This window comes from Thermoascus crustaceus (genome assembly GCF_041956765.1).
Source record: "Thermoascus crustaceus strain CBS 181.67 unplaced genomic scaffold VTN00scaffold_2, whole genome shotgun sequence".
NCBI lineage: Eukaryota > Fungi > Ascomycota > Eurotiomycetes > Eurotiales > Thermoascaceae > Thermoascus > Thermoascus crustaceus.
This window is the reverse complement of record NW_027192528.1, coordinates 1666114-1688083: the sequence shown is the minus strand read 5'-3', so window position 1 is coordinate 1688083 and position 21970 is coordinate 1666114. Positions and strand designations below refer to the sequence as shown.

Sequence of the window (21970 nt, the reverse complement as noted above, 5' to 3'; positions counted from 1 at the left end):
GGCAAAGAAGAGAAAGCAAAAAAGAAAAAGGCAAATTCAGGAGAGGGACGCACACCGCGTCGCGATGTTTTTGCAAGGTTAGGGGAGATAACAGAACCAAACTAACAGGTCATGCATAGACCAGGCGGGGAAAGGAAAAGCGCTGTTCTGGCGTGATCCGCCCCTCCTCGACCGCGCATCTTTTCTTGTCAGTCTAGACTCACCTATTATACACTGCTAACAAACACCCCAAGAGCCGATCGACGCCAACGTGAACCGTACAGCTTCTGCATAGGGAATGGCGCGGGGAGGTGTAGCGGCTGTAGTGAGCTCGGCTGGCTGCCGCAGCCACTTATCTACGCTTGATCTTCACTTCACGAGCCAACGGTGCATGGCCGGCCGCGTCGAGCAGAGCGAATCAAGCTTCACAATCGAGAAGCACGATGACATCAGATTTTTGCTTCGTTCACACTCAGCATAGCGTCTGGATCACTTTCGAATCTTATGTGAAGGTGTTGTTTGGCCCCTAGTTAAGAATAGTGTCCTAGATTTTCTATTATCCATATGCCAATATGTACAAAATAAATCCCAGATGCAGGAAGAACCCTGATGAGGATTGTGTCAGAGCTTGCACGGCAATGTACTGATAAAACAATAAATATCGATACCAGGGGAATGTGAGCTCCACTGATGATGAACCGAAAATATACTTCGGAACCGCCTGAGCATCCCAATGCCTGGACAGGAAACAGGCCTTGGATACCTTGACTGGACAGGTCCAGTCACCGACGGCGTATGTGTTAATGTACTTCAGGAAGTACGCAAGGCAAAGACAGATAGAAGAAATGATCTGATCCAAAATAGGAGAGATGCAGCAGACGAAATGGGTATGGAACGTAATGAGCTCAAAATGCAGCCATTTGTAATGGAAAGAGAGAAGGAAGAATGCAAGATGCCATTCATGAATGGATGTATGAAAATGAACTCGCTTGAACGCTGTCAGAGACCTTTGACACGCCCTGCGTACATGACTGACCACCGGTAACAGTCAGAAGGTCCATGGATTGGTAACAATTGATGAGGAATGCAAGTAGTAAAGAGAAGAAGAGCAAAAGAAAGGCACCTCCATATTAACAAACGTATGTCCAGAAGAAACCCATATACCAAAAAACCCAGGATATAAAGTCGCCCCAAACACACCAATGACACAGAAGTAACGGTATGTATGCTCAAGAATCAGTCAGTTTTCAGACCTGCCAGCGCGGCCATCGAACGCTAGCGGACCGGAATCATTCCTCGGCGTTAGAGGATTATCCTCGAACGTCTCAGCGCGGCCAGGAGTGTCACCACGGAGCTGAGCTTGGCGACCGTGCAGAGCGTTTGACGATTGATTTGACTGCCCGTTCGGAATGTCAATGTTGGCGCTCCGCTCAACCCCGCTGGCAGAATTATCCGGCTCAGGATTCGAGCTCTGAGCATCCTGAGCCTCCTCCGGGCTTCTTCTCTCTTCTAGACGCATATGCTCGGTAATAGCTGCGAGGTCTGCATCGTCCGCCAAATTTTCCTGATCGGCGCCGTTTTCAGGCGAGCTAGATTCTTCGGCGGTATGGTTGGTATCCGGACTGGGGGAATTTGCTTCGGACTTTGGTTCTTCATTGTTCCCTTGTGCAGCATCTTTGTCTTCCTCTTCATCGAAGTCATTGGAGTCATCCACTTCGGCACTCAAGTCGGTATAAGCACGACAATTCGGGCACTGGAACATGGGGTATTCCGGGGTATGGATCAGACGTCGAATGCATTTGTAGTGCCAAACGTGTGCGCACGCCGCCATGAACAGGCACTGGTATGGCCTCTGTAGAGAGATGTCAGTAACGAATCCTTTTCTCCGTGCGCGAATGACCAACCAAAACAGAGCCCAAGCAGATGGAGCACTCTCTGCAGCCGGCATAATCCGCATTGTTACCCTTCCCGAGGTTCCTGATTAAACTCTCCGTATTTTTGCTAGAAATCCGTCAGCCTAGACTCTGATTGGAAGTGCAAGAGAGGCATACTTGAATTCATTGGGCCTCTGCTGCCAAGTGCGGTTACACTCGATACGTATTCGAACGCATCGGAATATCATCTCCTCTCCACCCCTAAAATCGATCCCTAGTTGCACAATGTCACCATCTCTAACGGCATATTGTCTCGACACCATGTTCGGCTGACTCAGACGCATATGGTTCAAGAACGTCCCGGACGAACTTCCTACATCCTTGATATGCCACTGTCCATTTATGAAGGAGAACTCGCAGTGTTTCCGACTCACAACCTTCGACTTGAATCCGATGGGGGCATCAGAGGGTTCGGTGGGGTTCGCAACCGGAATGCCATCGCGCTCGGAGTACCGACCAACACGTATTACCGAATCCTCGGATGGCAAGGTGCGTGTCATCGGTGCAAAGGGTAACGAGGGTCTGGAGCTCTGATGAGGATCCTGATAGGCATAAAAGCGGATTGTTGCCCTCTGTTTGGGTTTCGATGGTCCGGAATTGGTTTCGGTATTCGCAGGACCCGACGTATCCGCTCCGCCAACCTGGTTGCTGGGGGTCGACTCGGACGACCTCACATCCGGTCTCGAGGGAGTGGAAGCATTCACATTATTGCCCGAGTCTGGGGTGGGAGAGACCTGGCCGTTAGCGCCGGAGGGGGTCTTCTGTTGGGTCATGCTTCTCGACGCCCGAGTCTCCGGATCGTTCGACGGTGTCGATCTCACGGATTCCGAAGAGGACGTCTGGGCATGCAACTCCGAGCTGGAGCCACTATAGCTCGCCGCAGATGGCACAGAGGGGTCGGGAGAGGGTGCAGCTCTTCCGCCCTCTGGACATGGAGCTTGATCCCTACTAGCTCTGTCGCGTGATGCCTGCAGAGACGAGGACTCGGGGGCACTGCTGGAGTGGAATGACGAGACGACTCTCGACAAGCTATTGCGGTAGGAACGGCCACCGTTGGAGGAGGAATGTGACGTTAGGTGGTCCTGAGCGTAGGAGCGCAGCTGGCTCAGCCGGCGGAGAGGTCCCGAACGGGTGGTCGACGTCGAGTTCGGATTGTCCGAAGTAGCGTTGGAGGTCGAGGCGGTTGATGCGGACATGGACCCTGATTGTGTGTAAAACGGAGCAGCAATCCACTAGGTCACCTTCTCAAGGCGAATCTGCGTCAGTGGTGGTGCGTGGTAGACCCGAACCGGCGGGTATGGGGCTCCGGCAGCAGCAAAAGTTGGTGAAGTACAAGGTTCAGGCGAAAGCCATAACAGCGGGCGATGAAGCGGGACCAGAAAAAGAAGATGGAGAGAGCAACGACAGGAACACAATGACGGTAGACAGGACAGATCGAGACAGTAAACGGCAGAAAGCAGGAGGAGGAAAGAAAAGTCATGAAGACGGGGAGAAGATGGTTCGAGAGATGGAGGCCCCACCAGGCTGTTCTATCGAGCGGTTTTTGGCCCTAGCGGTCCCGGACGGGATACGCGCGGTGAAGATGAGCGTGCGGAGCGGCGCTAGATGAGCGCTCTGTCAGCGGTCTGCCCCGTGAGCCTGTCCTCGTGGGCCGGCGATTACGACTTTATTATTCCCTTTAGGACTCCCTGAACCCGTTGCTAATTATTTCTCCTGTGCCGTACATAAACTGCACTTCCCGCCCCGAACATAAGCAACCAGGTGCCCTGGACCGCTTCAAGAACGCCGTTGCAGCTGCTGGGATGCGTGCTGCAGCCGCGCTCCGGACTGGCCCAGGACTCCCTCTCCAAGCGGCATCTGCGCTGTGTAATACTACCTAATATGCATCTTCTCTCCAGCCTCCAACCTCATCTACCGGCTGCTATGCCCTCACGTGGACGGCCGGAGCTGTGGCGAGTTCTCAGGCCGGCAACCTGCGCTGCAGCGGCTGATCCAGCTTGAAGCACCGTCGGCCGATGCTGACCACGCGCCGTTAAAAGACGGAAGACCCCGGTGCTGTAGATGCGATCGGCTCCTCAGGTTCTCTTCCGGTCCTTCTCTGTAGGAGCGGTTTAAAATTTTTTGTTTGCACGTCTAGAACGTGGGATTCTGCCCAAGCAGCGTTTGTCGTCCCCACTGGACTTCGTGGAAAAGTAAAAACCTCATCGAAGCTTCAATTTGTCAGCATATTCCCGATATGGCGCCGTCTTTGGAGACTGTCAGACGGTAATAAAGCTGCGACTCAATATGCTATAAGATCTACTTGTTATCCCATCAGAATGGGAGGTTCTTCTACGCGGACATGACTTTGAGAATACCCTTGATACGGCCTGGTCTAAAGTTTAACAATGAGGTACTTGCTCCTTCGGTTGGACGCCAGCCTCTTCCCTTAGCGCAGCGGTGTGCATTTGATAGATGCCTTTTAGCCCCAGGATGGGCGTTTTATCAGATTAAAGCCGCGGCTCAATTCAGGTTGAGACATACTTTTGTTTCTCAGTTGTTCCATGTCTGAAAACTGGGCCATCCATTATTCACAGACACAATTAATTAAATACCAGACCAGAGAACATCACCTGCACTCAACCTGCAGGTGGTCCTTGAATCTAGCCCTGTTACACTGTCGTTGTTCAACGGCAAGGCACAAAGCTGGATTATCCCACAATATGTGTGCCTAGCATCCTGTGTGCATCCCAAACTCCTCAAAATCTGGTCAACCTAACTGGAGTTTGCCGTCCTATGTACATGTACACCCGCCTAATGCATGCATATGCGGCCAGTCGGCTATCAAGGGCGCCATCACAATTTCTGTGAGATGACAAAAGGCTTGTTATTCTTCTCGTGTGCCATCATCCCCATTTTGATATTTTCATGGTGCCAAGTACTCGAGAACGGCGGCTGAGTGATAAGAGAGTCCGACCGCTGGCCATCATGAGTTGTGCAACCGGTCTATGGGTGCCAAGACCTCTTATGACGTTCTTTGCCGCCGCGGGTTGACAGCCATGGCTGGGGCGCGCCAGCGGACAGTGGTTGTGGGCTCCGTGCCCGTTGCCCGGTATACTCGTTCACCGTGATGCTTCCCAGCCTCTCGTATTCGCGGAGACCACATCCTGCTCCGTCCGGGAACAGAGCTCAGCAGCGCAGCAGCGTTATAGAAACAAAAGAAAGGGCCCTGTTTGACAGCGGCCGTGCTCGGCGCTGAAACCGGGGTGGGCCAGGGTCTAATTACGGAGGGATGTGGATGCTGCGGGTTAGTTATGTAAGATGGCCCGTTGCTGGGTACAGCAGAAGTACCGTACCGTACTGGAGCTCGGGCGAGATGAAGGTCGACCGCCTCGACGGGCTCGACCTTGGGAGCAGCTTGGATATCATATCTACCTACCTAATCTATCTATCTATCTCGTCAGGACCGCAGAAGTGCCTCTCGCACTCCGTCAGTCCTCGTCGCTTCCCCTGCCAGTTGTCCACGACGCCAACGGTGCTAAGGCACTGGCGTCCGCCCGGGAGCTCCCTGGACGCCTCACTGACTTTCCCAGCCTGCTGCCAACTGCTTGACAACGGGCGTGGGAGACCAACCACCAGCACAGCAAATCTGAATCACAAGAACACCCTCGACCACCACCCCCTCTCTTCTCCCCAAAACATTCCAGGCCCTCTTCCCGACCAGGAACCTCTCCTCCTATCACACGACGTGACCTGTGTTCCACCCGCTCTATATGCAGATCGTCTCCCTCCGTGTCGTCGCCAATCGATCGTGCTCGCGTCGTCCGTTCGTCCTCCCAGATCCACGCCTCTAATCTCCGTCCCGCAGAAGCTGTCTCCCCAGCCCGATCCCCTCCCTCGACCCTGACCTCTCAGTCCACAACAGAACCATCGCGGGTCCGCCTTCGAGTCCTGCGGGACTGCTTTGAGGCATGAATGAGATGGGGAGATCGTGTCTGGCCTGCTTGTCGGCCATAGACCGCTGGTGCCATATCACCGACTGTCTGGGTCCCATCAAGGGCCGCTCGAGGGATGGCATCTACGAAACAACCCTGGCCGACAGCGAACGGGAGGCAGTCGCAGATCTGCTGCAGTATCTCGAGAACGTATGTCCTTTTTAATATCGCTAGCTGTCTTCCTTCCGTGTCTCCATTCCGCAGTGTGCAAATTCATCCGCACTCAGCTTGCTGATAATGCCCCCAGCGTAACGAAACCGATTTCTTCTCGGGTGAGCCGCTCCGCGCGCTCAGCACCCTCGTATACTCGGACAATGTCGATCTTCAACGGAGTGCCAGCTTGACTTTTGCGGAGATAACGGAACGAGGTTCGTCGCGAGCCTATACTTTGTGGTCGGGTCATGCGTCTCTAACGCACGTTGTTCTATGACTACAGATGTCCGTGAAGTCGACAGAGATACTCTCGAGCCTATCCTGTTTCTGCTGCAAAGCCCTGATATCGAGGTGCAGCGGGCAGCTAGTGCTGCTCTTGGAAATCTGGCGGTGAACAGTACGTACTCGAGTTCCGTTCGGAGGTATAGAGCTGCTGACATTTGGCAGCGGAGAACAAAGTCTTGATCGTGGTCCTGGGAGGTCTTGCTCCCCTAATACGGCAGATGATGTCACCCAATGTCGAGGTACAATGCAATGCAGTCGGCTGTATCACGAATTTGGCGACGCACGAGGACAACAAGTCCAAGATTGCCCGCTCGGGCGCTCTGGGGCCATTAACTCGCTTGGCAAAGTCCAAGGATATGCGCGTGCAACGCAACGCTACCGGGGCGCTCTTGAACATGACCCATTCTGGTACGTGAGGTGGCTGTGTGATATCTGCAAACCTTGTTCTAACACCCGGGACAGATGACAACAGGCAGCAGCTCGTCAATGCTGGTGCTATCCCCGTGTTGGTCCAACTTCTCTCTTCGCCCGATGTTGATGTCCAATACTACTGCACGACTGCTCTCAGCAACATTGCTGTCGATGCCGCAAACCGCAAGAGGCTTGCTCAGACCGAGTCACGTTTGGTGCAGTCTCTTGTCCAGCTCATGGATTCTTCCACACCGAAGGTGCAATGTCAAGCTGCGCTGGCGCTGCGCAATCTGGCTTCCGATGAAAAGTACCAGCTTGAAATTGTCCGAGCGAAAGGTCTTCCACCGCTATTACGACTTCTGCAATCCTCCTATCTTCCTCTCATTCTCTCTGCCGTTGCTTGTATACGAAATATCTCCATCCATCCCCTTAACGAGTCCCCGATCATTGATGCCGGTTTCTTGAAACCGCTCGTCGACCTGCTTGGTTCAACAGACAATGAAGAGATCCAGTGCCATGCCATCTCGACGTTGCGGAACCTTGCAGCTAGCTCAGATCGCAACAAGGAGCTTGTCCTCCAGGCTGGAGCGGTCCAGAAGTGCAAAGACCTGGTGCTACATGTCCCATTGAGTGTTCAGTCTGAGATGACTGCTGCGATTGCCGTTCTGGCACTCAGCGATGAGCTGAAGCCACATCTGCTCAATCTTGGGGTGTTTGATGTTTTGATCCCGCTGACCGACTCTGAAAGCATCGAGGTTCAAGGGAACAGTGCTGCTGCACTGGGAAACCTGTCTTCCAAGGGTATGTCTTATAGAAAATCTATCTTCCACGCTCATGCTGACTGCTACAGTCGGGGATTATTCGATCTTCGTCCGGGATTGGGCAGATCCGAATGGCGGGATCCACGGCTATCTGAGTCGGTTCCTCGCCAGCGGAGACCCTACATTCCAGCACATTGCCGTGTGGACTCTGCTTCAGCTGCTGGAGTCTGATGATAAAAGGCTAATCGGTTACATCTCGAGGTCCGAGGACATTGTGCAGATGGTCAAGGTGATTTCCGAAAAGAATATCGAATCCGATGACGAGGACGCCGAGGACGGTGAGGGCGAGGTCGTTGCGCTGGCACGTCGATCTCTCGAGCTGCTCGGCAAGGGTCCGAAGCAGACCCTTGTCGAGGGTTAGTATTGCATTCTTTGTCCATGTCTTTCATTACGCTTTCAGCAGTCTCTTCGTCTACGCACTCCGTTCACTTCTGCCAGCATGTTTGGCCTTCCTTTGTTGCAAGGTGTTTAACGGGCATTGTTGGTGATTTCTGCTTTTCAATGAGCGAGCATTGGTATGATAGGAGCTTGGGATTATTTGTCCATTGTCCATGTCCTGCTGCGACTGGCGCGCGTCAGCGAGATTGAGCCATCGAGTCTTCGTGGTTATGCATTTTCACTGTGTGGGTTTAGATTTTCGAGTCTACATCTTTTAAACGCAGTGATGCCTTAATTACTGTGTGCAAAACTATGTAAATAACTTAGATATGCACGGTCTGGTGTCGACAGACTGCGGTAAAGAACATTATTTACATAGAAGCGTTAGGCGGTGTCTCTCGGCAGGTTTTAGCGGATCTCCTCGCGTAGACCTTCTTGGCACAGAGCTAAGGCTCCAGCTTCCACCACTTTTTTTTTTCCTTCAAAGCTCTCCAAAGCTTTCGCGACGCAAACGAGGTGCACGGCTTTCCAACGTCTTGCCCACCAGGGCATGCATCTCTCAAGAATATCATATTGATACAGACACCATGGCAGCGTCTCTGCCAACCCTGGCCGTCCCAGGCCAACGTCTGGCTCCAACGTCCACTTACTCCGCAGGACCGGGGACACATGTCCAGAATGCCTTCATATGCGCCTCGATCGCTGGCCCGGTCGTCGTGGATCCCTCCCAGCCCAAGTCTAAGGTGAAGTCGATGATCAGTATCTCCAGATCATGCAACAGGAGACCTGGCCCTGGTGGAAACCAGACCAACGGCCCCAGCGGCTTCGCAGTCAAACCTACTACTCCCACACCCACCCCCGCGATGAAGACCGCGCCAGCCAAGCCCAAATACAACACCCTTCCAGCCGTTGACTCGACGGTCCTGGCGCGCGTGACCCGTGTCCAGAAGCGGCAGGCGACCGTCTCCATCCTCGTCGTCCTCGACGACGGTGCGTCCGCCCTAACCACTGACCCCGCCAACACCACCTCAGACAACGACAACGTTGCCGCCATCCTCACCTCTGCCGCGAACCCGGAGAACCAGAATAGCTCCGACGAGCTGCGCTTCCAGGCGCTGATCCGCAAGGAGGACGTGCGCGCCGTCGAGAAGGACCGCGTCGTCATGGACGACATGTTCCGCGTCGGCGACATCGTCCGGGGTCAGGTCATTTCCCTGGGCGATCAGAGTTTCTATTACCTCACGACAGCGAGAAATGAATTGGGCGTCGTGATGGCTAGGAGTGAAGCGGGGAACATGATGTTCCCGGTGAGTTGGAAGGAGATGAGGGATCCGGTGACGGGCGTGGGGGAGCCGAGGAAGGTTGCGAGGCCGTTTTGAATTGAAAGAGAAGACATTGTCGAATTGTACGATTATGATACCCTGTGACGAATTACCCGAAGATGGGAAATGCGAGAGCGATTTTCCCGTCCTTTTGGGCTTTTCCCGTCCTGATATTACCTCGCAGCTTGTCTGTTCAGGAGTCCATCATTGACTTCTGGGAGTTGACCTGCCACGAGCGCAGGTACCAGCCAGGACTTGCTTGGAGACCGGTGAATCCATACCGGTCGCCCTCTTCCCACAACATTAGCTGTCTCTACGGTATTCATACAACGTGGGCGACAGCTCGGGTGTGCGATAACCTGGAAGACACCCAGTTACATAAGACGATGGTGAGCTCTTCCGCACAAGGTAGGGTTCGCCCAACTCGCGAGGCAGAAATGTCTCTGAAGACCACCGTCATGTTATGATCGCATGCCATATCTGGCGCCAAACTGAAACGCCAGCAAGACACATCTATCTGAACAACGAGAGATAGAAAGAAACATCGCCAAGAAGCGATGTCAATGAAATCAAATACGAACAGATTTATCAGTCTTAAGTATATTATTATTCCCCTTTTATTTGATCTTCCTTACTCTTCTGATCCTTTTCTCTCGATGTCGAACTAAGACAAAAAAACCTCCTCAGTATACACGGTTCTGGACCTTTTTTCTTTCAATGTCGGACTGTGTTTGTCACTGGAGGGAGAAGAATGTTACCTTAAACGTGAGGGGGTTTCTGCCCGAAACCTTTTTTCACGGCGCCCTACCAAGTCCTCTTTTCTGTTCCTACTCCTCCATGGAACTGGATAAGTAACAGGGAAGGGAGGGTACATATATATATATATATATATAGCCTATCTGGTATCTATACTACGTGTAGCGTGCGTACATACGAACCTTAGTTTAGGTACGTATGGATTTGGGACTTTTAAGTGGGAGAATATAATGCAAGTTAGTTTTTGCATAATTCCATTGCTTGAGATGGGATATACGTAACAATTAATTGTAGATGAATAAATACCTAACAAACTCTACCAACGTCGAGGAATCATGACATGCATGTGCTATATGCTATGTTATGCTACGCTATGCAACAAGACAGGTAGATAGATAGATAGGTTTGGTTGGTTTACTTTTACCTCTTCAACGTCTTCTGCTTCTCCGCATCCTTGACCAACTTCTTCCCCTTGATCGCCAACCCCTTCCGACTCCTCACCGCATCCATATACCTCTTCGCCACGTTCTCCCGATCCGCCAGTTCACCGAGATCCTCGAGCTCCTCCTCCGTCGCGGGGACCCAGAAGGGATCCTCGTCCAGCGCCTCGAAGCCCGCGAAGATGAGTTGCGGCGAGGCGGCGCCGGAGGTCCGTTTGCGGATCTCTTCGGCGAATCCGAATGATTCGGCGACGGGGAGCAGGGCCAGGATGGTGAAGAAGGGGGTGCCTTCTTTCATGACTTCGGAGAGGATGCGGCCCCGGCGGCGGGTGATGACGCCGTAGACGCGGCCGAGGACTTCGGCTGTAGGTAGGTTCTCTGTGTGAGTATATGTTGCTTCTCAAGGGTAATTAAATTAATATGGGGAATGCTCCGGGGGCACGACTTACTCGCTGCCTGGATCTCACAGCTATACATCGCCAACATGATCCGTGGACTCCAGTCCAGGAACCCCTGCCATATCGAGTCGCGGACCGATTTGATCGCTTCACCGGTCAGACGGCCGATGTCGAGTTCTTCTTCGTTCGCGTTGATGGTCACGTCCTCGAGGAATACGGCGATGCCCTGGATGGGTTCGTTGCACAGAGGACCCTGGGCTGTTGCGAGCTGGAATGCGTAGGAGATCTTGTCGGAGAAGTCGCGGACGGTGAGGGCCTGGCGGTTTTCCTCGTCTGAAGATGTCTGTTGTTGCTGTTTAGGGTCTTCGAGTAGGCTGGTGGTTGTTAGCTTCAACTGTACATCTTGTTTAATAATTCGTCTGGTTCGGACTTACAACTTCTCGCAGGTGTTCGCGGCGGTGGCGTCGATCATGATGTTTGGTCCTACTCTTCGAGGCCCGAATGCTGTGATCCTGTCGACGACATTCTGCCACACGTCGTCCTTGACTGCGCTGAAGAGATTTCGGAGTTCTTTCTTGAAATCCTCGACGGACAGAGCGAGTCTCTCTCGGCCTTCGCTGTTCTCTACCTCCTCGTGGTTTTCTTCCAGGCCTTCGTTCGTGGCTGCTTCTACTTCGGCCTTGGTATCATCGGTCTTCGCACGCTTCTCCGACTGCAGCCGTTTGATGGTTCCAACGTGCTTGGTCAGAAATTCAGTGACGGGCGTAGGCAATGGCATGATCCGTAACCGGACGGTCAGCTGCTTGGATGGAGAGATAGCGAGGACGCCTCCTCTGCCCAGCTCTGGGTTCTTGGGAGCTGCCATCTCCGGCACGCTGACGATGGTTTCCCGGTAAGGCACAATGGCTTCACCGACCTGGATCTCGCATTTGGCGAACCGCTCGCGGAGATCCTTGAGACAGCGCTCAAGGTGCAACTCTCCAGCGGTCAGGATGACATGCTCGCCGCTGGGGAGCACTTCGTACTGCGCGCAGGGATCACTCTGCTCCAGGAGCTGGAGACCGGTTATCATCTTGTTCAGGTCGGCAGGGTGCGCTGGTTCGAGTGCAACTCGCACGATGGGTGGACTTGTCAGTGTCACACCGGCCATGTTGATACTTCCTTCGAGCTGGCTGCACAGGGTACCAGTCTTCAGGACGTGGCCTGCCAGACCTGCGATACCAAACACCACGCCGGCTGGAACGGATCTCAGTGGCTCCAGGTTCCTTCCCATGAGAAGGTAAAGGTCCGTAATAGTGACTTTCTGTGGTTCTGGGCTTGCATGCGGGTTGGCTGGCGAGAATTTCGGTGGCAGGACATAGATTTCATCACCCACGGAAAGGGTGCCGGAGTAGAGACGTGCGAATCCTATAAGATGTTCTGGATCCTCCTTCTCTTCCGTGCCATTTGTCGGTTCAGAGCCTAGGCTGGTGGCAGCGAGAGATGCCGTGACCTGGGTATAAGCATCTGCCTGTTCACCGTTGGCCTCCGCCTGAATTCTGGCGATCTCTTCTCTCTTCTTGCGCGCAAGTTCACGAGCCTCATCTGCACTCATAGTAGTGCCGGTTCGTTTGGTATTCGATGGTAGCTCACTCTCTGGAATGGCGACCATCTTGCTGACATAGGCCACGACGGGATCTTCTGGGCCAGTCTTGAAGTTTATCATGGCATCCCGTACCTTCGGATCTACAAAATTAGAACCGGGGGAGTCCGTGATCATGTCGGGTAGTCGAGCTGCTTGGGCGGCTGGGGGACTAGGGAGATATTCAATCACTGAGACCAGGAGAGCTGTCGATAGGGGTAGCCACGATGCAAACAAGGTGGTCATGATATTCCTTGGGTCACGAGAGCGTAGTATATGAGGCGGGATAGTAATATTGAGAGATTTTGTGATCTTCTCCAACAACGCCGGGTCACTGTTGAATGTTAGAAAGTCCATTCCAAAGTTAGAATAAACAGACCCGGTCTACAGACGTACCCCTTGCCATTCGGACCTCCGATTGTTGCATCATACGCAGCCCATATACTGTCCAGGACCAATTGGACAAACATCGGTTTCAGAGCTCTCCCTTTGAGATGCTTCTGACCGAGCACCCTCTTGGTCTTCGGGTCCAGGTAGTAATCGCCCCAGAGTACCTTCTCCAGGACAGCGCGTTTGATGCCCAGTTTCTTCTCGTACAGTGCGGCAAACTGCCGAACTGTAAATGCCCACCCGTCGATCGCGCTGCAGAAGATAACGTTGTTCTTCTCGGGGGCGAAGTAAATGTCCTCATCGCCTCGTTCCTCAAACTCAGCCATCTCAGCACCATCTTGTGCCTTTTCCCGTGCAGCGGCGTTGACACGCTCTTCCATGCGCTCCCGCCATTGAAGATCTTCTTCCATTCGTTCTCCCTGGTAAAAGCTGCCGATAACAGCGTTCACCTGCTCTAGAAGTCTGCTGAGATGAGAGTAGGCCTCCGTGGGGCTCATCTTCAATTCCGTAATCAGTCTGTCTATCTTGTTGATTACAAGTAGCGGCTTCAACTGCTCCACCCACGTCTGCCGCAGAACCGTGACTGTCTGACTGCAGACACCTTCCACAGCATCTACGAGAACGACAGCACCATCACAGAGACGGGAAGCCGTTGACACTTCGCTGCTAAAGTCTATGTGACCCGGGGAGTCGATCAAGTTGATCAGGTACTCCTTGGGCTCGGGGGCAGCGTCCGGGGCAGGACGCCTCAGCATGGAGAAGTAGAGGGAAATGGCTGAGGATTCCATCGTAATTCCTCGAAGCTGTTCATCTGGACGAGAGTCCAGGTAGCGGATCTTACCCGCCAGCTTGGGTGAGATGATGCCATTTGTGGCTATTAGACTGTCCGTTAAAGATGTCTTGCCGTGGTCCTAGATGGGAATGGATAATGTTTAACAGACATGAACAAAAAGTAGTGGTGGAGCAAGAGGCCACTTACAACGTGGGCTAGAATACAGATCTATAAGATGCGTTAGTATCAAAAGTCTTTTGAAGGGGGCCTGATTTACCGCCTTGTGGCGGGGTGGAGGGGTTAAGACATACATTTCTAATGTCGTCGGATTTTTTCTGGAGACGGACTAGGTCCTCGACGCGAACGACGGGCATCTTGAAAGGCTGGAACCTGGCTCAAGGGCCAGAATATCCAAAGGGAGTCTCACAAGCACACGGGTCGTGCGATATGTAATGCTAGATGATTCCGTCACTCGGCGCGCCGCTGGGTGGAGAAAAATTATATTCTCGGAAAACCAAAACGCAAAAGGTTCGAGTGGTTCGAGCAAAGGAACCACGCGCACAACGTCTATGGACAATAACAGTTAGACTTCAGAAAGGAAGCAAGTTGGTGGATATTATACAGGGCGTCATAATTATATAATTATGGGTCCTCTTCGTGACTACTGTGTAAGGCGGTATTCTAGCGGAGTATCGATGTCTGGCCAAGCAATACTGTGAGTTCAATAGCATGAATACTTCGTGTATTCTCATGTGGTATTGTATGGAGTTTATCTAAGCCTCTTCTCCCTCATCAAACGAAAGTTTGATTTTCTTTTTCTTCTGCTTCGGTTTACGGGATGAGGAGCCTCCTTGCCGTGCTTCATCATTCTCTTCCGGCGTGTTTTCTTCTCCAACCACCTTTCCTTGCTTCCTCTTTTTGGCCCCTCCTATCTCAGCAAGATTCTGCTTGGACTTGGATCCCTCTGCTTCTTTGTCTTCCTGGGCTGTTTCATCTCTCGGGGATTTAAGTTCCTTTTGTTCGGCGTGCTCCGCGCTCTCTTCAGGTTTCTCCTGATTATCGCCGCGGACCAGAGCCTCGAAGTCTTCCTTGGAAATTACTTCATTACTGTCCTCATAGACGTATGTAGGTGCGTCGTCATCGTCGTCGTCCTTGGGTTTGCGGGGACGTGGAACGGGTCGCTCATGGCGAACGGACTCTCCGCCATACTGGCTCCTCAGCTTTCGCAGAAATGATGGCTCATTTCGCTCTGTAAGAAGCATTAATTAGTACTGCACGTAATAATGCGGGAGAAATGTGGCATACCATAGGTGAGGTTCTTTGCCTTGAAGGACATGGAGTCGAGTGGGATTTTCACAGTAGAACAATGCGCTGTAGATTCAACAATAGCGAATATTGATGGCTAAAGAGATTGAAACCAATTCGTAACAGCTGGTGACAGATCATTCTGGTAGTCAGGTCATAGCTAGACGATCCCGAGTTCCGTACGCGACCCGGCGTACCCGTAAAGAGCTAGATGCACTGCTTTACAGTGCCCGGAAAATTCAGGCGCAAAAAAATTACGCTGTAAATGTGAGCAGGGACAGTGAGAGAAGACAGGAACTGTGAGGTCCTGATTCTTTGTAGGGCGAGAGGTCTTGACGGGCGTTCCAAGATCTGGACGATCAGCCTTTTGGCGCGGCAAAGCTAGATCGGCCCCAGCGCGCGTTGGCACCTGACGAGCATCAAAAAGCTCGGAGCTGCAGCTTTCGCGTTGAGCCTGCAACCCCCGAAAACACCACCACACGACTCACCATGCTCTGCGCAAGTAAGTTACTGCTCAACTGGTCGCTGCTACGGGTTAGATACTGATGTTTCGTGATAAGTCTCCGGAGAGGCACCACAGGTGCCGGTGGCCTCGCGCAAGAGCGGTATGTCGCAACCTTGACCGGAACAAAAGCGTACTTGTCCTAACAATTAACCAGGCAATGTCTTCGAAAAGCGACTCATCGAAGCCTACATTGCGGAGAATGGCAAAGATCCTGTGACCGGAGAAGAGCTTTCCACGGATGATCTCGTGGAGCTGAAGACCCCACGCATCGTTCGACCTCGTCCCCCTACGCTCACCTCGATACCCTCTCTGCTTAGTGTATTCCAGGAGGAATGGGACGCTCTGGCTCTGGAGACATATCAACTGCGTCAAACTCTTCAACAGACGAGACAGGAACTTAGCACCGCATTATACCAGCATGACGCGGCGGTTCGCGTCATCGCGAGACTGACCAAGGAGAGGGACGAGGCCCGTGATGCACTATCCAAGGTGTCGGTCGGGGCAGCCCCCCGTGCTCCTACCGGTGGTGATGCAATGCAGGTTGATACTACTGGACTCCCAGATGCGGTGTTGGCTAGAGTTGAGAGCACGCAGGCAGCGTATGTATTCCAAGCAAGATTACGTTGTCCCTTTCTGCGAGCACAGCTAACCTGAGCAGGCTTTCCAAAACCCGCCGCAAACGTCCGATTCCAGAAGGTTGGGCTACCAGTGAAGACATCCAAGGGTATCAGCCAAGCGAGAGCTCTGAAGCATTGTTCCCTGGAGGGAAGTCGTTGTCTCTCAATGCAGCTGGGGACCTTGCACTAATCGGCGGTGTCGATGGCACGGCTAGTGTATATTCGCTATCTGAGAAGCGTGTTGTCCAAACGCTGAATGTGGGTGGCGGTAAGGTCACAGATGCTGTTTGGGTTGGCGATAAGGCAGTTGTCGCTTCATCAACTGGTGTCGTTAAGGTGTTCGAGAACGGCACCGAGACGGCAAGCTTCCAATCGCATGCTGGTGAAGCAACCGCATTGGCGGTGCATGCAACCGGCGACATCGTGGCATCTGTGGGCGTCGACAAGAGCTATGTGCTGTATGACCTGACTACTTCCTCTGCGATCACTCAGATATTCAGTGACTCAAGTAAGAAATCCCTACCAAAGCCTTCAATGTGGACCAATAAGTGACGATTTTTAGCATTGATTTCTGTGAAATTCCACCCGGACGGTCATCTCCTTGCTGCGGGCGGCACGGATGGACAGATCAAGATCTTTGATGTCAAATCTGGCGCGGCGGCTGCAAGCTATCCGATGTCTGGCCCTGTCAAATGTCTCTTCTTCTCCGAGAATGGTACCTTCTTGGCTGCGGTTACTGAGAACTCGACCACGATCTCCGTGTGGGATCTGCGCAACTCGTCGGAGATTAAGGTCTTGGAGACGGGCAGCAAGATCGACTCTATTAGCTGGGATTACACCGGACAGTTCCTTCTGACGGGCGGGCCCAGCGGCTTGACTGTTCAACAGTACTCGAAGTCTTCCAAGCAATGGTCGGAGCCGCTGAGGAGCGCGGTACCAGCAGTTGCGGTGGGATGGGGACCATCTGCGCAGAGCATAATGGCACTCAATGCGGAGGGCGTCATTACGGTGTTGGCATCCCAATCATGATACCTTACTCTATGTGTCTTTGTACTTTTAGCAGTGTTATTTCCGAGGGGTTATTGCCGTTAGTTAAGCTTAGATTGAGTGGATAGTAAAATGATCAGATGACCGCCACCTTTCTACCTGCACCAGCGCTCAAACCGGTTAGATATTTTACGTCCAAAGCCCTCAATTTACCATGCAAGGGCTTATGTGATTGGCAAGCCCTGTTATGTCAAAAGCCGAAATGTCCGAGTTCCTGAGAGGTCAGGATGTCATCTCCACCAACAGTGCCACTTCCAACCTAGACAGCCGGAGGTAGCAGGACTCGGACCACTCTTGACTTCCGCCAACCAGACCTTCAAGACCGACCCTCTTAATGTTTTCTCCTCTCTCTCTCCTCCTTCACAGAAGCTATTCATCCATTCCAGCTTCTCACCCGAACTGACCCTGATATGAATGACGATTCCGGCGTCCAGTTTTTGGCCGCCAGGTCCAGAAAGGTATGTGACCGTTCCTACCTAAGGTTACTGGCTGGCGGGGTATCTCGCAGCTGTCGCTGCCAGCACATCTGTGATAAAGCAGCTCTCTGATTTTTTTTCTTTGTCACCAGCGATCACATCGTGAGATGTCAGAGCCTCACGATCGAAGCCAATCTCCCTGGAGCCAACATGGAGAACCGTCCAGCTCCTCCAATCCTCCTAACCGCCCATCCTCCCGCTTAACGCTCCCGCCGCTGCCACAGATGAGATTTCCGGGTGACGGGTTCGACTTTCGGCGTCCTGTCATGTCTGCGTCTCCTCAAACGGAAGATGTGATCGATTTGACGAATGAACCAGACTCCCCGCCGTCGCAGCGTCCCCGCCACCACGAACCGGGACGCAGGCCAGCTCGCAGCTCAAGACCACCTCGTTTTGGGAGGAATATCATGGCGGATGTCGTTGACCTGGAGGAAGAATCAGAGCCCCCGAACAACGCTCAACCTCCAAGCAGTCCTGAGGTTCAGTTCGTGAGAGCTACAGTTCGTCCGCCTGAGGCGCCCCCTAGGGGCCGCGGTTTCATGGGCCGGTCCAATCTATTAGATATGATACGACTCCGTCCGTCCAGACTTTCATCTGTTGATGCGACATCGAGAGAGGAGGCATTCCGACAAGAGGTCGCGCTGAGGGCACGGAATCTTGCGCGGCGACCGCAGTATGGCGTCGATACGTTCTGGATCGGTGATGCGCCAAATGAAGGCATAGATCTTACAATCGACCTTGACGTCGATGTCCCACTGGGAATGGATTACCAGATCGCTGGATTTACCATGGACAATGCTGCACGTCCAGTTTCATCTTACAAGCCGCCAAGTCCGGCACCTGAAGGGTTTACAAGAACGGCCAAGGAGGACGACGTCGTGGTCTGTCCCAACTGCGAAGATGAGCTCGGTACAGGTGATGAGATCAAGCAGCAGATTTGGGTCGCCAAACCCTGTGGACATGTTCGTATCCCCAGTTTCCAGTCTGATAGCCTTTTTCTCATTATATTTCTCCAGGTTTATTGTGGCGAGTGTGCCAAGAACCGTTCACTATCGAAAGCTAAGAAAGCGGCTCAATCATCCCAAGCAAAGGCGAAGCCTTTCGCGAAATGCCAGATTGCTGACTGTGGAAAGCCAGTCAGTGCACCGAAAGCAATGTTTCAGATCTATCTATGAGCCTAGCTCAACTGCAACTGCATTGTCGAACTGGAATTCGACATTTCTTAGCATGGCGTCGGTGTTCTAGGGTCTTTTTATGGGAAGCGCTAAACAGAGACGCATATAGCCATCCTGCTTCGCTGTAGACATATTTGATACCCTGATAGTTGCCCGATTTATTGTGAGACATTTTGCTAACAAAGCTTCCTTTTCCAACATAATACGAGTTTTTGGATAATAATACGGATGTATTATTCCTCTGATCATCGACTGTGATCAAAGGTCTAACCCAGTATCGTCAATCGGGCATTTCAAATGTAGCGTAGTATCCGATTGCGTCTTTGCCGAGTTTACTTATTGTCCATTGATGCGACAGTTTTGCCGTAAAGGATTTGGTCATGCAAATCTCATCCATGATAATAGCGTTACGCCCGTAAATATACAAAGTATGCACATGTAAAATACATGGGGAAGTCGAGAGGAAAAGAAAGACACCGGCCCAAAAACCCTTTTGAACCTCCACATCGAAAGCTCTTCAAATGCGCTTCGTTGACCATAACTCCATGCTCTACACCATCTTGAGATCTCCGTGGTATGGAGACCAGATGCCTCTGACACTCTCGTTAAAACTCGTGACAGGCTTCTTGGTCCTCTTTAGCTTCTCGCCGCTGGCCTCCTTGAGCAGGTTCGCCTTCTGCAGGATCTGCTCCTTCTCCAGATTCCGGACACAGATGGCCTTCTCACGACCATTGATGTAGTAGCCCTTGATGACCGGGTGCTTATGCGGTCGCGGAGAGACGCGGATCTCGATCTGCGGGTTTTGCTTTGCGAAGGAGGGGAGAGAGTGCTTGAGGAAAGAGCTGTAGAGTAGAATATTAGAACAGGGACAGGGGTCAGGCCACCGGAATTCATGGAAACTCACATCATGCCTCGTGAGCTACCTGCCCAGTCGCAGTAGTGGAAATCAAGGCGCTTGCATTGTAGGATGAATGCGCCGACCCCGTTCTAGAAAAGCATTGCAATGTCAGTCTCCGACGCACCGACCGAAAGGCGATGGACTGATAAAAATCGAAGTCAAACATACTCGGGCCTTCGTCACTGTTCGGATCCCTTGAACCGGCATTGCTGCTGTTCTCTCTGCTTGCCGTCCCGCACGTCAGACTGCTTGCCAGCTCGACGTTCGAGGCTTTTGCGAGCCGGGGAACTTTTTGGATCGGAAGTGGAAGTCTTGATTGGCGGGCGTCTGTGGCGTCTACGGCGGCTAACCGCGAAAAGCTGGAAAACGCGAACCCGTCGGCCCCTTGTCAGCCTGGCTCCGGTTGCAGTGAACAACAACGATCCATCCGCGCCTCGACGGTGCCATTTAGTCTGTCATCAATCAACGACTACTGGCTTATGTCACTTTAGCTTCATCGTTGTCCTGACCTATATTCACTGCAGCCGTCATTAAAGTGAGGGCGCACAATGACGGACAAGCTCCCCGCCAACCTCCTTGCGCTCTTCGCGCCGCGCCCGCCACTTCGATATCTTCCTCCGACTGATCGCGCCCCGGATGATATCAAGAAGAGTACCCTCTCTGGTGTGGCAGAGTATGTGGGTGAGCTGAAGAAATATGGCGAAGAGGTTCCATACCATCCAACAGAGAGCTGGCTTCAGCGCAAGGCGCGCATCAAGGCGGAGAAGAAGGAACGGTTGGAGTATCTCCTGACTGAAGGCGTCAAGAATTGTACGCAGGTTCTCAATCTAATCCCCTCTGCACATTTACTAACCTATCGACTTGCAGATGATCCCAATCGTGACCCGCAGGTTCGCGGTGATGCATACAAGACTCTTTTCGTGGCGCGACTCAGCTACGATGTGAAGGAGTCTGACCTTGAACGCGAGTTTGGTCGGTTTGGACCTATTGAGAGGGTAAGATACCCAGGCATTGCATATACCACCTTGCTGTCATGACTAACATTTCCCAGATCCGTATTGTGACCGACACCCATAACCCAAATCCCAAGAAGCCTCATCGAGGATATGCTTTTATTGTCTACGAGCGTGAAAAAGATATGAAGGGTACTGCTTCCCCAGAGTGACTTCTTTGACCCTACCCCCCTTTGTACCACTACTGGTTTGTGAGCTAGGTTGACTAACATGCCCAACTCATTTGCCATCACCAGCTGCCTACAAGGAAACCGATGGCATCCGGATCAAGGACAGACGGGTCCTAGTGGATGTTGAACGTGGTCGCACAGTCAAAGGCTGGAAGCCTCGCCGCTTTGGTGGTGGACTCGGAGGCCGTGGATATACCAAGGCGATGCCTGCTCGTCCGCTGGGACCTGGTGGATTCAATGCTCCTTCAGGACCCGGTGGTTATGGCGGTGGATTCCGGGGCGGATATGGTGGCAGAGGCTTCCGTGGAGGCTACCGCAGTGGTCGTGACACGTTTGGCGGACCACCCAGAGGTGGTGTCGGGTACCAAGGTGGACGCAACGGTGTCTTCGGTGGCCAGCCACCGCCCAATGCTCCATCTGGCCCTGGACGAAGTGGTGCTTACGGTGCAGGGTATGGCACTGGCGGAAGATTTGATCGCGATCCAAGGGGTGCGACAGGCAGTAACCGAGAACCGGTAAGGCCTAGGGAAGGTTACAGTCTTAGTGATCGTGAACGACATGAGCGTGATCGCGAGCGGGAGCGAGAGAGAGACCGCGATCGTGACCGAGACCGTGACCGAGACAGATATTCAGACCGGGGCGGTGATCGTCGTGACCGTGACCGGGACCGAGACAGGGATAGGTACAATGGGCGGGATGACTACCCGAGGAAGAGATACCATGACGATGATGGCTACGATGATCCTCGTGCTAAAAGAAGGTACTAAGCGGCCTTCTTAATTGCTTGCATGGCACGGTTTGTTGGTGGGTATCTTCGATTGCCTAAGCTGTTTTGTCCCCTTCTCGCCAAGGGTAAGGCAACGTCGACAGAGCTTGACCAGCGCATATGACCGGATCACTCCAAATACTCACAGCAGCCTGAGAGTCATCGATTCCTCTGGATCGCCCCAGAAGGTGGTTCCCACATTACTTGAATGAGCCGACTGTTCACCTGTCCGGACGTCGACGACGTACTATAGTTCCGGTCCACGTCTCCAGTGGGTTAGACGAGCCCATGGCTGATCCCAGTCTACTCTTATTCCTCATTTTTTTTTCCTGTGTTTTTGCCCCATTTTGTTCCTTTTTTCCTT

The 21970-nt window shown here is 52.7% G+C and overlaps 10 protein-coding genes across 10 annotated transcripts; 6 read left to right on the top strand and 4 right to left on the bottom strand.

Moving 5' to 3' along the window:
- Positions 1-1219: 1219 nt before the first annotated feature.
- On the bottom strand, positions 1220-3109 carry VTN00DRAFT_4131 (uncharacterized protein; the record flags this gene model as incomplete). Its single annotated transcript, XM_069430526.1, has 3 exons — positions 1220-1831; positions 1884-1980; positions 2031-3109. 3 exons carry the CDS (start codon positions 3107-3109, stop codon positions 1220-1222), a joined length of 1788 nt encoding a protein of 595 aa, XP_069289652.1.
- A 2159-nt stretch (positions 3110-5268) lies between these two features.
- VTN00DRAFT_4130 (uncharacterized protein) lies at positions 5269-5799 on the top strand (the record flags this gene model as incomplete). The annotated part of the gene is made up of 1 exon (XM_069430525.1): positions 5269-5799. One exon carries the CDS (start codon positions 5269-5271, stop codon positions 5797-5799), a length of 531 nt encoding a protein of 176 aa, XP_069289651.1.
- A 64-nt stretch (positions 5800-5863) lies between these two features.
- VTN00DRAFT_4129 (uncharacterized protein) lies at positions 5864-7918 on the top strand (the record flags this gene model as incomplete). The annotated part of the gene is made up of 6 exons (XM_069430523.1): positions 5864-6037; positions 6135-6255; positions 6324-6437; positions 6488-6733; positions 6788-7537; positions 7587-7918. The coding sequence occupies 6 exons, from the start codon at positions 5864-5866 to the stop codon at positions 7916-7918; spliced, it is 1737 nt and encodes a 578-aa protein (XP_069289650.1).
- Positions 7919-8522: 604 nt separating this feature from the next.
- On the top strand, positions 8523-9314 carry VTN00DRAFT_4128 (uncharacterized protein; the record flags this gene model as incomplete). Its single annotated transcript, XM_069430522.1, has 1 exon — positions 8523-9314. One exon carries the CDS (start codon positions 8523-8525, stop codon positions 9312-9314), a length of 792 nt encoding a protein of 263 aa, XP_069289649.1.
- Positions 9315-10433: 1119 nt separating this feature from the next.
- VTN00DRAFT_4127 (uncharacterized protein) lies at positions 10434-14008 on the bottom strand (the record flags this gene model as incomplete). Its single annotated transcript, XM_069430521.1, has 6 exons — positions 10434-10816; positions 10903-11225; positions 11286-12806; positions 12869-13773; positions 13842-13862; positions 13946-14008. The coding sequence occupies 6 exons, from the start codon at positions 14006-14008 to the stop codon at positions 10434-10436; spliced, it is 3216 nt and encodes a 1071-aa protein (XP_069289648.1).
- Positions 14009-14407: 399 nt separating this feature from the next.
- VTN00DRAFT_4126 (uncharacterized protein) lies at positions 14408-14970 on the bottom strand (the record flags this gene model as incomplete). The annotated part of the gene is made up of 2 exons (XM_069430520.1): positions 14408-14883; positions 14940-14970. 2 exons carry the CDS (start codon positions 14968-14970, stop codon positions 14408-14410), a joined length of 507 nt encoding a protein of 168 aa, XP_069289647.1.
- Positions 14971-15428: 458 nt separating this feature from the next.
- VTN00DRAFT_4125 (uncharacterized protein) lies at positions 15429-17090 on the top strand (the record flags this gene model as incomplete). Its single annotated transcript, XM_069430519.1, has 5 exons — positions 15429-15441; positions 15500-15544; positions 15599-16043; positions 16103-16569; positions 16624-17090. 5 exons carry the CDS (start codon positions 15429-15431, stop codon positions 17088-17090), a joined length of 1437 nt encoding a protein of 478 aa, XP_069289646.1.
- A 428-nt stretch (positions 17091-17518) lies between these two features.
- Positions 17519-18759, top strand: VTN00DRAFT_4124 (uncharacterized protein; the record flags this gene model as incomplete). Its single annotated transcript, XM_069430518.1, has 3 exons — positions 17519-17566; positions 17677-18546; positions 18601-18759. The coding sequence occupies 3 exons, from the start codon at positions 17519-17521 to the stop codon at positions 18757-18759; spliced, it is 1077 nt and encodes a 358-aa protein (XP_069289645.1).
- Positions 18760-19309: 550 nt separating this feature from the next.
- Positions 19310-19864, bottom strand: VTN00DRAFT_4123 (mitochondrial 54S ribosomal protein mL43; the record flags this gene model as incomplete). The annotated part of the gene is made up of 3 exons (XM_069430517.1): positions 19310-19601; positions 19664-19746; positions 19826-19864. 3 exons carry the CDS (start codon positions 19862-19864, stop codon positions 19310-19312), a joined length of 414 nt encoding a protein of 137 aa, XP_069289644.1.
- A 341-nt stretch (positions 19865-20205) lies between these two features.
- On the top strand, positions 20206-21607 carry VTN00DRAFT_4122 (uncharacterized protein; the record flags this gene model as incomplete). The annotated part of the gene is made up of 4 exons (XM_069430516.1): positions 20206-20467; positions 20525-20652; positions 20709-20802; positions 20907-21607. The coding sequence occupies 4 exons, from the start codon at positions 20206-20208 to the stop codon at positions 21605-21607; spliced, it is 1185 nt and encodes a 394-aa protein (XP_069289643.1).
- Between the last annotated feature and the right edge of the window lie 363 nt (positions 21608-21970).